Below are 17941 nucleotides of genomic sequence, written 5' to 3'. Positions count from 1 at the left end.
ACCTCCGTCGCCGCCTTCTCGGGTGGTCACTCACGTTCCATGAGGGTCAGCGGGCCCGTGTGAGGCACTGTTATCATCGACGAGTGGAATAATTTGAGTACATCCGCCGTTTATCGCAAAGCGCAAACCATCGTCGCGCAAGCCGTCGTCTGCTTCCATGGCGGCTGCAGCTGCACCATTTCGACACCGGCACTTTTCTGAAGTAGACCTGCACAACGCCTGCACTTTTTTTTTTTAAACGAATGGCGTCGTGCAGGCGGCGCCATCTTGCACCGCTGAAACGAATGGCAAAGTGCAGCACCGCGAGAACCATAGAGCTACTGCGAGAACCTGTTCACGTAATGCACGCGAATCGAACGAACCTTATCAATGTGTTTCGACACTTCTTGTAGCTGTGCATCAGTAAGGTTATGTTTACTCCCCCCCCCTTTAGTTCCCATTGCAGGTATTGCGCTACTAAATGTAACATCTTCCTCGTTACATCTGTAGCTACATGTGTATCTCCGTCAGAGTACACCGCCCGTACTCCAGTAAGCGTTCATATCGCCTACGATGATGATGATGATGATGATGAACCTTTATGCTCGTCACAGTACTTGTCCTAACCAGGATATTAAAAAAAATAACACATAAAAACCGAAGTAGTACAGATGCGATTAGCTTTGGGTGCACTCCACAATTTTTTACTGGTTGTGTCGCTTTATTTTTAGTAATGATGATGCTAATATAATTTGCTGCAGACTGCGACCTCTGTGCTGAAATTTGGAACTTTGCGCGTGCTTTGAGCGCTTTGGAGCGCTTTGGGAGTGCTCTGGCAGGCTTTGAGTGCATGTGTGGCATTGCCGGGATAGCGGTTTAGCTTTCGTTCCGTGGAAAAAAAGAGAGAGAAAAAAAAAACTATCGCCCACCTTGCGAAAATTCGCTACAATGGCAAGCTCGGTGCGTTTGCTGAGGAATGTGTCTCAATCTGCGCATCGCATGCTGCTTCCTGCAGGAACTACGAATTCATCGCGAAAGGTAATCCGTCCGTGCCGCAATCCGCGATCACGGTTATACGCACGCGTTGCACAGGACGAATATTGAGGTCAGCTGCAAAAGAAGAGGGCTAGCAGAACCTGGGGAAAAGGGAAAAGCAATCGCCGTTCGCTAGGAGAGCGCGACCGAGATATATTTATTTGATGCGAGCGCTCCTCCTATCAGCGTGTCCCTGCTTATCGCAACGCGGATGCTGGGCGCATCCAATCGTACTCTTCGCGACGCGTTCTGCGCATTAACGTGCATTGTTAGCATTTTGATCACGTAACATACATACAAGCGGAAATACCGGCATTTGCGCCCGTAGTCATCGGCTTTTGACCTAGCTCTCGTGCTGAGCAGTACGGCAGTACTACGTCGCGGTGTGTCGGATAACCTTCGGAGTGTTACCGGTGTGATGGTTATAGCTAGGTCACGGGAGCTGCGCTACGCGTGCAGCGAAACTAAGTGCACTTTTCCAATTAGCGCTTTCAAATGCCGTTTTCGTGCTTGCTAGAACTAATTGATATATATAGAATAGCCATTCATAGACGACACGTGCGTCATAAGAAATTTCTTGCATGCATGGTTTCCATATCCTTTTTTGGAACATCAAGAAATGTTGCGTGTACAGGTTGCTAAAACGAGGCAGTTAAATTCTCTGAAGAGTGTTTTTAAAGCGCCCATCTATATTCTTCCTGTTGTAGCTTGGACACTTAATTTTATATACGTTGTAACACATTCATATTGCGGCTGGAAATTTTCTAACATAATGTGCATCAATATTTCGTCTCATTTCACATCTTCGAAGCCTGAAATATTGCAAGTGGGGCATGCTGGTTTGAAAAATCTGTTTAGACAGCAGCGCATTTTAGTTATATGGTTCTATAAGTGCAACATTATTTTTAACAAGGATGTGTGCCACAAAGCATTGCTGTATATGTGCATGCAATTTTTATTAGGTAACATATAGCAATGCCATTTCAAGTCGAGAAACTGCAGGGAAGGATAAATTAACAAGGTTGTGGCTGCAGGGTTCGTATAGTTGTTGCCTCCACATGTCCACATTGCATTTAACGCAACAGCCAGCACCTTAAAAATTTGGTTACTATTTTCAAAGGACTAAATGTGAAATATATGCTTGCCTTTGAAACAGTAATGTGTGTTCTTGCTTCAAAAAGTAACTATACTTTTTTTTATTTACATCATTTTCAAAGCATTCTTGTGTGCATCCATTCATCTCGTTTTTAAAACTGTGATATCTATTAATTAACCAGTACGTACTCTTTTGGGTGCTAAAGTTTGCAACAAAAAAAAGGGTTTGTTAGAGCAAATCTAAGAGCTGTGAGAAGCTCAAAAACAAAAAAAAAATAAGGATGTATTTGCTTATGCAACACTATGAACTAAATATCGGGCAGCTTCTGAGGTGACGCTATATATAGTGACTGCCTGGTAGTGATGTTGGAGTATGAAGCTGTATGCTTGCGAAAACCGCAGCAGCAAAACTTACAGAGCATTAAGCCATGGTCAGGTGCCTTTGTAAAATCTATGTAAATGTTATTAACTCTTTTGTTTCAGTCACATTCTTTCAATGTGTACGCTTTTTTGAATCTGTATTCATACCTGAAAATCACACTCCCAATCGCTCCCCTTGCGCTTTTATAGCCTTGTCGTCGTCTTCTTCTTTTCTTCTCCACCAATCATCTCTTCCCACCTCACTGAATACTTCTTCTTCATCTCCTTTAGTCTTCGGTTAATCCACGTCATCCTTATCGCCATCCTCTTCGTCTTCTTCAAACCTCTTTCCTTCATACTTTTATTTCAGACTCCCTATTATATGTGACAAGGGCTCCCTCTGTCAAAAGTTTTTCCGTGACAAACTGCTCACATCATCCTTATCTTCAAGCCTTCCAGCCAACCGACTATCTTCTGTGGTGAATCTGGACCCAGCACACAACACACCGCAGATGTCCAGCACACACCAAAAGCACACAACTAACACAGCACACCAAATTGCACTTACGGCACATTAACACACCACTGCCGTTGTCCGTGCGGTGTCATTAATACACATGTTAATGTCCATAGCACACAACACACACCTTGTATAATCACATAACAACAACAGCAACAAAAAGATCCATCCCAGAGATGCCTGCACAACAACAAGATACATCCCAGAGATACCTAGAGCTGTTCAGTTGGCTCTATCTGTAGAGAGTTCTAATTTGCAACATATGACCTTCGTTTTGCCTGGCACATCCGAAAACACCTCCTTGATTTGGAGTAGAGCTGTGATCGCCTGTCTTCATTCAAATTGGGCTTCATTAGTACCTCATCTCCTCCTGCATTTTTCTCCCCACTGCACGTGGGCACCTCGGCAACATCACCTGTCTCCTCGGCCACTACCGCACATGCTACCTTGGGGGTGTACCATACGGGACCCCTTTCTTTGTATTTTTTCAGCATATTTACATGAAAAAGCTTCTTAGTGTTATTTATCAATAAGTCATAATCCATGTCATTTTTCTTCTGCGTCACAAGGTAAGGGCCCTTCCACTGCATCAGTAACTTATTATGATCCATGGGTAGCAGGATAAGAGCCCTCTCACCCGGATTCAGAGTTCTGTGAGTGGCTTTCTTGTCATAGTAGCCCTTATATCATTCGCGCGCCGTTTTCAGGCCTTAATGTGCCAGCCTGAATGTTTCCTCCAACTTGTCCTCTAACCCAAGAACGTATGTGTATGTTGTCTTCAGATCTGACGCAATCTCTTTATGGGCCCACAGCTCCTCGAGTATCGTAAGTGGACCTTAACAGTTCTCCCATACAACATCTCGAAGGCGAGATACCAAGACTCATTTGTGGTACTTCGCGGTATGCAAATAAAAGAGCTGGGAGATATCTATCCCAATCAGTAGGCCTCTCTTGGCACATTTTCTTGATCATATTTTTGAGGGTGCCGTTGAACCGCTCTACAAGCCCATTACACATGGTATGGTATGGCGTTGTTAGTTACTGCCTTACAAAAGTCGGTTAACCTCCTTTATTAGTTCTGATGTGAAGTTCGAGCCCCGGTCACTCAAAATTTCCCTTGGGAACCCATAACGCGAAAACATTTGCACAAGACCTTCCGCCACTTGGATACTGTCAATAGTTCTCAGTGGAATAGCGTCAGGATAACGAGTGGCCACGTCAACCAGTGTAAGCACATATCTGTTGCCTTTGGCGGATACTGGAGAGATTGGCCCCCCAATGTCAATAGCCACTCTTTAAAACGGTAGGTCGATGGCTGGCATCTTGCCCAGAGGTACGGGACCAACTCTTCCTTTCGGAACTGTGCGCTGGCACACGTTACATGAGCGAACAAAGCGCTTGACGTCACTCTGGACACCCGGCCAAAAGAACTCGGTGATCCTAGACATCGCTTTTTGAACACCCTGGTGTCCGGCCATAATAGTGTCATGTCCTAAGCGTAGCACTGTCTCTCGCATATCTCTCGGTAACACCAGCTGTTGGACCCGCCTTCCTGATCTAAATGTGCATTCTCTGTGCAGAAGACCATTTATCAATTGATATTCGAATGATGTACGACTCTTCTTTCTTTGCCTAATTGCAATTTCGGCCAGTGTTACACTGAGACACATCGTAACAGGAGTAGAGAGCGGACGCTGCATTGCTCGGGTTGTCGCTTTAGCTCTTGTCTCCACTGCCTACGAAAAACTGACTGCACCCGTCTGAGCTGTCGCGGGCCTTTCCTCCTTTGGATGTTCTTCAACGACGAGCATCCTCCACTCGGGATCGGGGCCTTCGACACTTCTTGCACCCGTAATGTTTCCCAAGGTGAGATCGTAGATGGATTGCTCTATGCATTTTGCCACTACCTGTCCAGTATAATATGGCGTGGACACTAGAATCCTGGCTTCGGGAAGGTACCTTACTGTGCTCTCTACCAGAGTGACGGCCGATGCTTCCCCTGTAAGATCCTCGTCCTTTACCAGGCTTCTTCGAACCAAAGCTGTGTTGGCTGCGCTGTCTCTGAGCACCAATATGGGATGCTCCCCTATTTACCCAACCACCACCGGCATTGCTCCTTTCAACTTGGATGTTCCACTCACCGCCTCATTTCCCAGTGGCATTTGCTTTCCTTTCAGCTGTGGAACTTCAGGTGGCGTGACAAGTTCTGCCCGAGAGTCGACAACGCATGCAGCTCAGTCCTGCATTCTGTATAGGCACTCATCCGGAGTATGACCCCTCCTCTGACAACCTTGACACACAACCTGTGTCTTTTGGGCAACGCTGCTAGTCCGACAGTCAACTGCACGGTGCCCCACTTTGCCACAGAGAAAACACCTTACTGGCACCTTAGATGCACCGCCATATGCTCTTGGTTTTGTCGCATCTGTCTCTAGGACCTTTTGTGTTTCCTCTCTTGTCTTACTCATATTTCTCAGGCCTTGAGCCTCGAAGAATTGTTCTGCACTGTCGGCAAACTCTTCTAGTGAACACAACTTACTTTCTTTCAGGAATAGCGCCAGCTTTGAGCTGCAACACGCTAAAAACTGCTCTTTCACAAGCTTGTCACACACCCCTTCAAAACTCTTTTCTGTGTTTGACATATCAAGCCACCTATCAAAATAGTTGGTCAGCCTGCAGGAAAACTGCTTAGCGGTTTCAGAATCTTCAGGTTTCACGGTGCGAAATCTCTCTCGAAAACCCTGTGCCGTAAGCGTGAATCTTTGGAGGAGTGCCTTCTTGACTTTCTCGTAGTCCATGAAGTCAGCAGCAGGCATCATTCCAAACACATTCAGCGGCTCTCCGACTAAACACATGTTCAATGCCGTGGCCCATTCACTACGCTCCCAGCCTTACCCCAAAGCTATCCGCTCGATTCATTGCAGATATGCATCCAGATCATCTCTTTTGTCAACAAAAGGAGCCATCAGCTTCCTTGGACAAACTGTGGCCGGTCTAGGAGATTCTCCACCCGCTAAGGAACGCTGATCACTGTCCGTGATCTCCTCGTATCCTCCCGCGACATGCGCCTGTTTCCACAAAAGAAGCTCCTTCTCTCGTTCTCTCCCTCTTTTCTCCTGTTTTTCTGCCTCGCGAGCTCTCTCATCTGCTTCGCGAGCGTCTGCGCATGCTTGCGCCCTTTCCTCTCTCTGCCTATCTGCCTCCTCTTTCTGCCTCTTTCCCTCCTCCTCATAGAGACGCATCGCCTCTTCCTTGCTTAACCCTAGCTTGAGCGCCAGTTCTAACTTTTTTGCCAAATCCATACTTTCTGCCATCAAGAGATCGGAAAGATCAGAGACAAAGCAAAAAGAAAAAAGGAAATGAATCCTGGCACAGGCTTGCCACTTACCTTTGTCACGGATCTCCCTGGTGAACACTCGGACCGAACCGAAAGAATGGACTAGGCGACAGGTGTACCCACACAGATGCACATTTAATACACCCTACGTGACACACACACTAGAACACAAAACTAACACAAAACACAAAGAATAAAACTACACACGACCCGGAAACACTGCTACCAGCGTCTGCTACTAGCTAGTGTTCGGCGTTCGTGCTCACGGTTGGTTCGGTGCGGCTGCGGCGTTTTATGGATCCAGTAGCCGGCGTCGAGCCGGCGTTCGACGTGCTGAGGCTGGCGTCGCTGGCTGCGTCGTACAAGCTCCCGGTCCAAGCGTCCGTGGAGGTGATGCCGGTGTTGTTGGCGTTTGGGGCACCACCTGGATGGGTCGCAACAGCGCTGGAGACGCCCCTGGCCGTAGCAGGTGGTAGCGTCCTCAGTTAACTTCCCGGAACGGGCTCAGGAACTGCAGGAAGTCCGCGGTGCGAAGCCGTAGAACAAGAGCTCACCGAAGCAGCAGTCGCCGTCGCTCTCTTCCAGCCGAAGCGTCCCTGACCTGCTGGAGCCTCCGCTTCACTGTTATTCCCCCCCGTGCCTAGCTCTCCCTCGCCCTTTTTTAGCCTTGGCGTTAGTTCACGTAATCCATGTCGTTGTCTTCTCTTCTCCACCAGTCATCTCTTCCCACCTCACTAAATACTTCTTCGTCTTTAGTGTTTGATTAATCCACGTCATCCTTATCGCCATCCTCTTTGTCTTCTTCAGACCTCTTTCCTTCATACTTCTATTTCAGACTCCCTATTATATGTGACAGTACTGGCACGTAGCATATACGTAGCGTAGCTTGGTTAGCCGTGGTTAATCTTGATTGCAAGTCCAGGTTAGTCTGGTTGTCTGGCAAGTTGTTGTCATGTGGTACGTCACGTGGTTGGTCCTGTGACCAGTCACATAGTTGGTCATGTGGTGCGGTGCGACCACGGTGGGAATGTGAGCACAGTGGGAATGCGAGCATGGCGAAACTGCAAGTTCGTGGCCAGTAGTGCTTTCGCACTAAAAGTTTCACTATTGGATGTTTTTTTCGTATAATATCACTGTACCTCTTGGTTGCAGCAAAGTTTTTGCTGTTACAAGTATTGCAACCTGTATTAACCTTCATATTTACAATATTATGAAAGGCTTTGGAAAAACACATCACTCAACCTGTATTAACCTTCATATTTACAATATTATGAAAGGCTTTGGAAAAACACATCACTCAATCTCTGTTAGTGACTAAGGTAAAGCTTATTTTTTTATTTCTGTCTGAACTAGGCACCAGATGAGGTACATGTAAGCTGTGGTTTATGAGTGTATCGATTTTGCTGGTACAACGGAAAACTGATGCTTATATTTATGTGCAGTACTTTTCAGGAGAAGCACAGCCACAGCACGCAACTGCAAAGGCAAAGTATGGAGGGCGCTTCATGGTCACAATGCTGCCTGGTGATGGAATTGGCCCAGAGTTAATGAAGCATGTCCGTGAAGTTTTCCGGTATATATTGCTTCCAGACATTTTTCTTGGTCTGCGAGCATGCACGTGTGCCCTAAGGCGTTTTTTCTTCTCTCTGCTGTTTGTAGTCTCTTTGAAATTTGAAGTCGGCTGAATTCATTACATAGCCAGGCCCCTCCCATTGTATACATACAGCTGCCTCCATAGTCCCTTTCTGTCTGCAAAAATTACCTAAGATGTACCACCATCATTTTGCATTGTGTGAACTAGGGATACCTTGTGCCTTTATTGCTTTACTTCGTTCATGTACCTAGCAGTTACAGTCCACGGTAAAATGTTGTGCCGGTTGGTTAGCTCGTTTCTTAACAAATGATATGTGCTTGCAGTCTTGGGGTTTTAACCTGACTAAGGCTTAAGCACTCCTCTTCTGTGCTGTAAAAAACAGCACAGGGTGCATAGTGCGAACATTTAGCATATTCTTAGACAAAGGCAGCTGAAACAGCTGAATAAACATATCACTCTATACATCGAGGGAACTAGTTACAGGCTGCACTTTTGGATGAAGCACACTGGAAAAAAAAAGTGATGGCTACCAGATATCCTACCTGTGTGCTGTGTGATGTCAACGCACATTAAAGAACCCCAGGTGATTAAAATTTATCCACAGCCTTCCACTATGGCATGCCTCATAGCCCGTATGTGTCATTCAGGTTGTTACTCCACATGCCACACCACATACCATACCTTGTAATAGCTGCTGTTTTATTTCTCATGCAGGGCTGCCATGGTTGCGGCCCATCATTTGGCATTAGTGATGTTGACTTGCATTATTTTTACATGCAGTACAAGCCACCTGTCTGTGGCTAGTTAGACGTTGCTCATGTCATGTTATTGGCTATGCACCTTCATTTGGGTGTCATCATTCATTGCAAGAAAAGCCTACAGACGCTTTGATGGCAACAGAGACAGAGAGTGCACTGCTTTTCACCTAGCGCCCATTGATGTCTTAGAAGCTGTCACTCAGGCTACGTGTTTTTATTTGTGCCCGGCTGGCTTGAAGCCTGCAGAAAAACTTCTCTGTAAATTTTCAAGTGTACAAAATGTCATCTCTTCATAGTGCTACTTTTGTTTTTGAACTCAAAAGCCTACACTGAAGGGAAATGCCTCATCTGCAATAGTACAATCCTAACTTCAAAATGCTATACTGGAGAGAGAATGCAATGTGCCAGTATCGACAGCTTAAGAAAATAAAACTTTTGTGCTTTTATCCTTCTGCTGTTATTTTTAGCTATGAGGTGCTATTTGTCATTTCATCTTTAAATAAAAGCCTGCTTATAACAGTTGGCACTCCATGAGGGGGAAGGTCAAGTAACGCTTGCGCACCTGCCCACTTTTATCCAGGTATGCAGGAGTGCCTGTTGACTTTGAAGAAGTTCACTTGGACTCCACTCAGGACGACCTGGAGAACGTCGACGAAGCCATCATAGCCATCAAGAGAAACGGTGTTGCGTTGAAAGGTTTGTCGCATCTCTTCATTAGGACTGCTCTCAGAGGACAACTGCAGGCAACATTTGTGCTTGTTTAACGGATAGTTTGCAAGATGAGCTGTTGGCTGTAGGGCATGCACCAAGAAGGCACCACAAAAATGTGTATTTCCTGCACTTCTTGAAAAAGCTGTAATGCAGCTGGGTTGTTCAAGCAGCCTAGCTCTGTGGGTTGTTCAAGCGGTCTGCAGCTGGTAGCAATTCTTTCTTTTTACGCATCCATGCACGTCGCATTAGTTGTTGCTTCAAAGTGGAAAACTGTGTTTGTCTTTCCCTTTAGGCAACATTGAGACAAGGCACAACTCGCCCAGTGCCAAGTCCCGCAATGTGGAGCTACGCCTGCGCCTTAAGCTGTTTGTCAATGTGATCCACTGCAAGAGCATGCCCGGCGTCCCCACTCGCCACAATAACATTGACATTGTGCTCATCCGCCAGAACACTGAGGGAGAGTACAGCTGTGCTGAACACGAGGTCAGTCTTGTAGTGCAGGAATGTAGAGGTCGCCAGGTGACCTCCCATCTCTGGTCTGTAGGGCAGCAAGCAGTGCGCTATATTTTAACGTCACGTGTATGTGTGTATATTTATATATTCATGCTCTTCGTGCAGTAAAGATCACTTGCTGTCAGTCACCATCTCGAGTGAGTGAAAAAATTTTTCACACAGCATGAATTTATATGTGACGTAAAAATAGAGGGCATTGCATTCTGCCCTGAAGACCACAGGGATGGGAGGTCACCTAGTGACCCCTACCTGTGGTTAGTTGGAAGAGGTATATCGAGTGCCTTGAAGCGTATGAGAGGATTCTTTACTGGTGTTTGTGATTTTTCTTTTCTTGCATATTAGAGCGTCCCAGGAGTAGTGGAGAGCTTGAAGTTGATTACTAGAGAGAAGTCAGAAGAGATCGCACAATACGCTTTTGAATTTGCCCGACAAAACGGCAGAAAGAAGATAACAGCCGTGCACAAGGCCAACATCATGTAAGCTGATTGATGTGGCTTTGTTTTGTGTTATGCTGCTCAGGGTGACTGTGTTGCTAGTCTTGTGACACACGCTGGTGTAGTGCTATGAATCGGCTTTCGCTGCGTTAACTGGAAGAAGCCAGTGGGCAAGGTTGAGCCAGAGCACAGAAAAAGAGCATTGTCATGAGGTGGCAGTATTTGAACAATCACGTCATCAGGGCCTGCCCGAGAAGCATATTTGAGCCTTTGTAGGATGGTCACAAAACAATCATATAGGGTCATCATGCGTCATACTTGTAGAGTTGACTGTGCATGATTTGATGGCATACTTGTAGAGTTTGTAAGTAAGGAATACACATTATGCCTAAATGGTCAGTGGTGTGTAATGATTAAAGTGGTTCTCTTTGTGGTCATTTCTTCGCAGGAAACTGTCTGATGGTTTGTTTCTGAAATGCTGCACAGAGGTTTCCAAGCTCTACCCAGAGATTGAGTTTGACAACATGATCATCGACAACTGCAGCATGCAGGTAAGAACAGCAATTTATGTTTATTCAGAAGTACTAACGATTCGGAATGTTAATAGAAATGGCTATGTCACATTTCCTCTTCGCTAAACCGGTTGGTGAGACTGTGTATTGTTGCTGTTGCAGCTTGTGTCAAACCCATCACAGTTTGATGTGCTGCTTTTGCCCAACCTCTATGGAAACATCCTTACCAACATTGCCTGTGGTCTCGTTGGTGGACCGGGCATAACCTCTGGAAGGAACTATGGCCACGAGTACGCCGTGTTTGAAACGGTTGGTGCATACTCTTTTTCTAGTACCTTTCACGGTTAGTGCAGTTTGCAGTCATGCATGGGTGTCTAATGCCTGCATGAGAAGATTGTTAATTTTACAGGATTGTAATCGATTTGACTGCAACTGATTTTGTTTTTGATTTCAAATGCTGCTTTTTTTTTGTGTTGGCCTGTGTCAAGGTAGACGTGGGAACGGCCCACCTTATGGGATTCCTCTAAACATTTGACCAACACTGTTCTCACTTGGAGTTATGGATCAATTCGCTCTCGCCCTACCATAAGCTTGCCGTCCCGGTTAGCTCATTTGGTAGAGTGACTGCTCCGGTGAAGCGGTGGTCCCGGGTTCGAACCCCGGACTAGGACGAATTTTCTTTAACTGCGAAGTTTCTGAGAAAGCTGTTAGCTTTCCTTTGTAGTCGTATGGCTGTGCTTGGGTGGATGCCAATGAGTAATTACTCCCGTATTACAACTTGTCAGTGGAAGATAAGTCTTTGATCAGGGCAAGGTGATCTGTTCCATGGAGTCACGGCTGGTAAGCATCTTCAAAAGAAGAGCAGTAGTGCTGTTTCCAACTCGGTAGTGTGACTGGACCGTGCCAATAAACAGTTTTGCATCAAAGTTCTCATATGCAATGAGTGCACAAGTGGGAACTCCTTCTTGAAAGGTGTGTTTTACAGAGTGCTGATTGTATTGCTTTGGTCTTGTCCAGGGAACACGCAACACCGGGAAGTCTATCGCTGGCAAGAATATTGCCAACCCCTTGGCTATGATGAATGCCAGTGTGGACCTCCTGGATCATTTGGGGTAAGCCTGTAGTGAAGCGGAGAGCACTTGACGACAATGGCACACTGCAAATGCAATTTGTCTAGAGATTTTTAAATATATGTTGGCCAATTCACAGCCTTATTTTCACTTTCTTCTTTTTTTGGTGGCACATGCAGAGGCCATTGCAGATTGGTGCCTTCGTTTTTGGTTTAGAAGAATAAAGGCATTGAAATTCACTGCTGTAAAGCATTGAACAGTTTGAAAATGCTATTCTTTACATCGTTATCACTTCTGATATATAGAACCAAGCATAAAAAACAGAAGTATGGCATTAATGAATATATGCTCAGACTGTGTGACATATGCACATTGTTGTGGCATATAGACTTTTGTCTTGACATGAAAACAATTCTGTAGATGGCCAAGGCCTGCAAGAGCAAAGCCTTCAAACTTGGTCTGGCTTGATGTCGGTTAGCACAACATGCACAGCATTTCAAAAGATTTGGGCACATAATGCATGTGTTGTCACTTGGGAGCATTTCAAAAGATTTGGGCACATAATGCATGTGTTGTCACTTGGGAAGTGAAGGGCAGGTTGTGTTGGTTTCTGTGCACACCTGATTAGCAAGACCTAGATAAGAGTCATTTGTACTATGCAAGCTTTTGGGACTGCTAATTAAATGCCAGAGTCACTGCGGCAAAACCCAAGATCACAAATTTGTCCTAAAAAGCAATGGGTTATGCATGACTTCGAAAAGAGTTATGAAGTTCAACTCAGATGTGAATTGTGAATTCATTCATGCAGAATAACTCGTTTATGTTTTACGTAGAACTCAAGCTGTGAAAATGTAGCAGTAGTACACGTCCAGCAGTTCGTGCTCCTTTTTACTGCAATGCACATTAAAATTGTTAGTTAGAGAACTTATAGCTGTTGTGATTGTGTCATGTAGTGAAGCACCCCCAACAGTGTGTGTGTATTTTCCTTAGCTTAATGGTGCTTGTGAACGTTATCCTTGAAATCTGAACTTTGTTAATCTGCTAGCTGCGAGCAAAGATTTACTACATCTGAATTTTGCTCCTGAAGCATATATTTTGGTGGCTTTGACTTGGCTTTGGATTTTGTAACTCTGTGGGCTGTAGTTAGAGAGTGACTAGAATTTTAGCGTGTCTTCTTCAGAATTTGCTCTTTCCTCCTTACAGATTGAAAAGCGATGCTACTGTGATAAGAAATGCAATTGACAAGACACTGAATGTTGACAAGGTACGCTGAAAACCTGTGCGCCATTAAGTTGGAGAGCAGTGCAGTACTTCATATAATGAAGGTGGAAAGAATTGCTGGTGGTTTAGCTCTGGTTAACCCTGGTCGAAAGCGAAAAGCTGCATCTCCCTGGCTACGTTTGTGGTGGAGCTACTGGCGGTTTCCATGGATAGCCATACTGACACACACACAGTAGTAGGCATTTTTTTTATTTGTTAACCATCTTCCCTTCTTCGGAAGGACATTAAAGGTGCTCACACAATACAGTGTAAATTTAATATAGCTCCCGTGATATTTACAAATGTATTATTGCTCATTGTATGCGGAGATGTGGAGCCAAATCCTGCAGATAATTTCAGAAAGCCAAATTGAAAGAGAGCTTGGTTTTTGGGAAAAGGAAATGGCGCAATGTCTCAAACCAACTTTCATTTTCCTTCCCTTAGGGTCCATGTCCACAGAGATATGTGAGACACGCATCATTGCCTTGTTTGACCTCTAGCTACATTCAAGGTCAAACTTGTGGCCCTGCTGATGGCTCCAAAAGCTGGTGTAGTGAAGCTTTTCGCTTCAAAACTGATGATCATGAAGATATGAGCATGTGTCACATAACCTGACTTGATGTTAGAACAGCCCTCAGTTAGGTGATACCAAAAGTGACAGCACTGATAAAGTTGGTTATTGTAATTGGTATATTGTGGCATCCTCATAAGCAGTGTGTGTATCATGTGCCACTGTACGATGTCCTGGCTAGGAAGGCATCTCAAATCAGCATTTTATCTCAGATCAGTGATTCCATTCAAGACCTGTGTTGTGTAGAGTACAGCATGGTATTTCAGATGCAACCGTTTTCACATGCACATCTGCGTTTTTTTGACTGCAGCCTTTGCTGAAGCCCATAAGCGAAGCAGTTGTGCTGAAAGCTATATCATTCCCTGGGAGGCCATTCACTAGTCAAATCCTGCATAGTCACGCTTGAAGAGAGAGGGGCAAAAAATTGCAGATAGATAGTGGGTGAATAATATAAGTGCAATAATGTTTGCCCACAGTTCGGTATATTGAGCTTACAAAACAATGTTTGACTGACCCAGCACTCGTGATTTAAACACAACAAGCAGTGCACTGCAAGACATTGTTTTGAAGGTAAATGCTTTCTATTCATTACTTCATACATAGCCCGATGGCATGCATCCAAAGGTTAAGGATGCTAATGGAATCCAAAAAAAAGCCAAACTAATTCTCCAGAAGCCAAAAAGATCATCAGCAGTTTTCATCTGCCTCCTTTCAGCAAAAGGCTCAAAACAATATGTTGTTCAGAGTTGCTTGTTATGCACCAGAAAATGATTTTTAAATAATTTTAGTTGTGTGGCTTATGTCATGAATGCGATTCAGTTTAAGCTAGCTAAGTCCCCTTAAAAAAAAATTCCAAAGTGAGTCCGTGAGCAGGTCGGTGTGGTAGATAAAATTTTCTCACTGTCACTTGGACAGAGGAAGAAGGCGGCCAGTCATGTGTGGCTGTGTGGAAAGATGGAGCTACAAGGTGGCATGTGTCAGTGCTCCTGTTTCCGGACGGTTGCAACAATAGCAGGTGTATGCGGTGTAGAAATGAACACTGCTCAAACACATAAACTGCTTGCATCGCTCTGGCTGACCGGGAAACTTTCTGAATAGTCTGTTGAGCCACCACATGTGCAGCAAGTGTGGTTGGTTATGGAGATCTGCAAGGTGCAAACATAGTGGCCTCGTGTGACTGCCTTTGGCGTGCCTGGGTATGTGTTTTAGAGAGAAAGCATTTAGACCTACTTCCAGCAGTTTTTTCTTCATTCCAAAATAATTTTGGTAACTAAAAAAAATTGGCGGTGGTTTAGCTCTGGTTAAACCTGGAGTGACGCGATAGCTACAGCAGGCTGAGTGGAACTTGGTCATGTGACCAACCACGTGACGAACCACGTGGTCAGCCAAGGCACTGCGCCGCCGGCAGCTGCTCCGCACCACGTGACGAACCACGAGGCAGCGCAGCCACAGGGTGGCGCGCCACCACGCTGAAGGCTCGATATGCTACTGTAATGTAGCTATTGCTACAGAATACACCAGCGGCTTTTTTGGGGGTCATCTCTCTAAATAGGACTGCAGTGCTCTGCACAGCAGCAAGTGGGTTGAATCGTCTACCCATATTGATTCTACAAATTTGACAAGAGTTCGATAACTGCTCAGGATTGTGTGGTACTGTTTGATACCATTGCTTCATGTAATCTCAAGGCAGAGCCAATTGCTTCTGATAGTTGTGGCTGTGAAGCAGCAGCAGAAAAAGGTAGTAGTTGGGTTTGTTGGTACATTGATATCTTGAAATACAGTTTGACATATGAGATGAAAAGGAAGAAAAAAGACACTATGTGCACTTAGGCTTTTTTTACTTCTGCTTGTTTCATGTGTTGCTCTGGACAATGCACCTTTAAACACACCTTTAACTCCGGCCTTGAAGCAATTTCAGTGCTTAGAAAAAGTACAGCATTCAGGTGTATTGAGCACAGTGTTTTTCACTAAACTCTTGGAGTTCTTTCCTTACAGCTGATACTCTTTTTTTTCTTCTCGCAGGTTCACACGCCTGACCTTGGTGGTCAAGCGAGCACCCGAGATGTCATCAATAACATCATTAAGGAAGTTCAAGAGAGCACGAAGCTTTAGGCTGCACGGCATGCTTTGTCAGCATGCCACTTGAGCTGTGTTGAATCAATGCCTGCAGGCTCCTAAATCGAGAGCCCGGTGATGGAACCGGTGCTGGAGCAGTGTAACCAATGCACTCGCCTGGTCAGCGGAAAATGGTAGCGAGACCCAATAGCTCATCTGGTAGCAGTACAATAGTAGCACCTCCATGCTTTTTATATGGTTTTAAGTCTTGTCGTTGCCCACTTAATTTAATAACTTTAGCAATATTTACAAGTGTTTTTGAATCTCAGTTTTGTAGAGAAGCTTTCACTTTTTTTTTGTGATGCTAGTCCAAGACGTGAATTTTAGCCTGCTGTTCAAGAAGCCTCTGAGTCACAGCCGTATACACTGTGTTTGAGCACTTTACTGTCAGTAAATGCTTGTTTGAAAGCCACACTGGCGGCTGTCTGTTCCCATTTCCTTATTCATGAATGTAGAGTTTTTAAATCAAATGCACCACAGCATGTATCACGACATTCTTTAACAGTGTCCTTCAATGGCTAAGTTGATTAGCATGTTGTACCTGAAATATAGGGCTAGTTTAGTTGCAGCAGCAACACAGCTAATGTAAGCAGACAAACACAATTCTGTATTTACTTGTGTAATAAACTCACTCGCATAGTGAGCCCCCCACACTACTTCTGTTGTTGAGAATTAACTTCTTTTTTTACCCTCGCACAAGAAATGTGCACCCGACCATCAGGGCCAGTGTTCAGCATGTTCACTTTATCTCGCCGTGATTCGCTGCCGTCATCAACTATCACAAAATCGTCAAATTGTGCTGTGATATAGAAAACACCTTACGCAGCGAATGATGCTAAATACAGGTGACAGACAAACGTGAGAGATGCGGGGACACAAATCGCCAACTGTATGCTTTTGATGATGATGGGTGGACGTACGGACGGATGGAACGTATATGAAATTTAGACCCACAAAAATTGTTGAAACTTTTTTTTCCCCCGCATAATGAACTTTCCTCACAAATCGATATGAACTTTTCTGAAAAAAAGGGGGGGGGGGGGGGGGTTTCAATACGTGAGTAAATACAGTACCTTCCTAACACTGCACTGGAGTTGTGTAGCACTTTGAAAAAAATAAAAAGATGTTTTTCTCAACTATTGCAGCTAAGTAAAAGAAGAATCAAGAACTGCACTAAAAAAAGAAAGAAAATTAATCTGCTGGACTGCTCTCAACTGCCAGTTGGCTGACAATCGCCTCTAGACTATGAAAACCTACCAAAATGCAGTTTTTTTGCATGAAGACTTTTTCTCATGTTTGTCATGGGATTGACAACCACCAGTGGAGCTGGTGTGCTTGGGATTACAGCTGTAGCTCAGTTTTTGAGACGAAAAGAGGCGTACGGGTGACAAGGACAATTGAGAGCTTCCATGGCAACATCCATTTTTTGTCTCGGACTGAAGGAGGCACTTGTATTTCGCAGTACTGGCCCGAGAGGTCTGGCCCCGGAGATTTTTCAAGTAGCACTGTGGGCACTGCTAATGCTAGACATTGCACAAAATTCAAAACGTGGGCCGACATGAAAGAGGTGTTCTTTAATTGGCACATGTTGAGAGTTTTGACGCACCAATTGCATCGAGTACGCTACAAGCGTAGCACAGTTAGCACCATTTAATGGCATAAAATCCAGAGCGAGAACCTACCTACAGTCCAAGGGAATATGATTAAACTCTCATAGAAAAATGTTGTGAAAAATCTAATCTTGGGCAGATCACACACCCACATGCCACGCTATGCTCTTATCACAAAGGGTTGTTGTGACTGCCAATGCCTTGTTCACCTGCACAAGATCATTTTCTATAAATTGAACATGGGCGGATTGTTGGCACCAACCTGCACCAATAATGTAGAATGTCTTGCTGTTGGTGCATAGCTTTCTTGGGATGGCGTTGTTCACATGACAAGACGTACACAGAAAAAGGTAGAAGGTGACAGATAGAGTGCGCTGTATCTGTCACCTTCTACTGTTTTGAAACTGTGTACGTCTAGTCGTGTGCGCAACGCCATCCTAGGAAAGACTGCCCCATTAATATGCCAT

General features: G+C 44.8%; 1 protein-coding gene across 1 annotated transcript; it reads left to right on the top strand.

Moving 5' to 3' along the window:
• Nucleotides 1-752: 752 nt before the first annotated feature.
• LOC144099148 (isocitrate dehydrogenase [NAD] subunit gamma, mitochondrial-like) lies at nt 753-16520 on the top strand. The gene is made up of 10 exons (XM_077632259.1): nt 753-1017; nt 7769-7899; nt 9259-9374; nt 9682-9872; nt 10245-10378; nt 10785-10887; nt 11011-11157; nt 11866-11960; nt 13122-13182; nt 15772-16520. The coding sequence occupies exons 1-10, from the start codon at nt 928-930 to the stop codon at nt 15859-15861; spliced, it is 1158 nt and encodes a 385-aa protein (XP_077488385.1). The 5' UTR covers nt 753-927; the 3' UTR covers nt 15862-16520.
• The last annotated feature ends 1421 nt before the right edge of the window (nt 16521-17941 follow it).

This window comes from Amblyomma americanum, chromosome 7, assembly GCF_052857255.1.
Source record: "Amblyomma americanum isolate KBUSLIRL-KWMA chromosome 7, ASM5285725v1, whole genome shotgun sequence".
Lineage (NCBI taxonomy): Eukaryota > Metazoa > Arthropoda > Arachnida > Ixodida > Ixodidae > Amblyomma > Amblyomma americanum.
The sequence above is the reverse complement of the archived record's forward strand: the minus strand, read 5'-3'. Positions and strand labels throughout refer to the sequence as shown.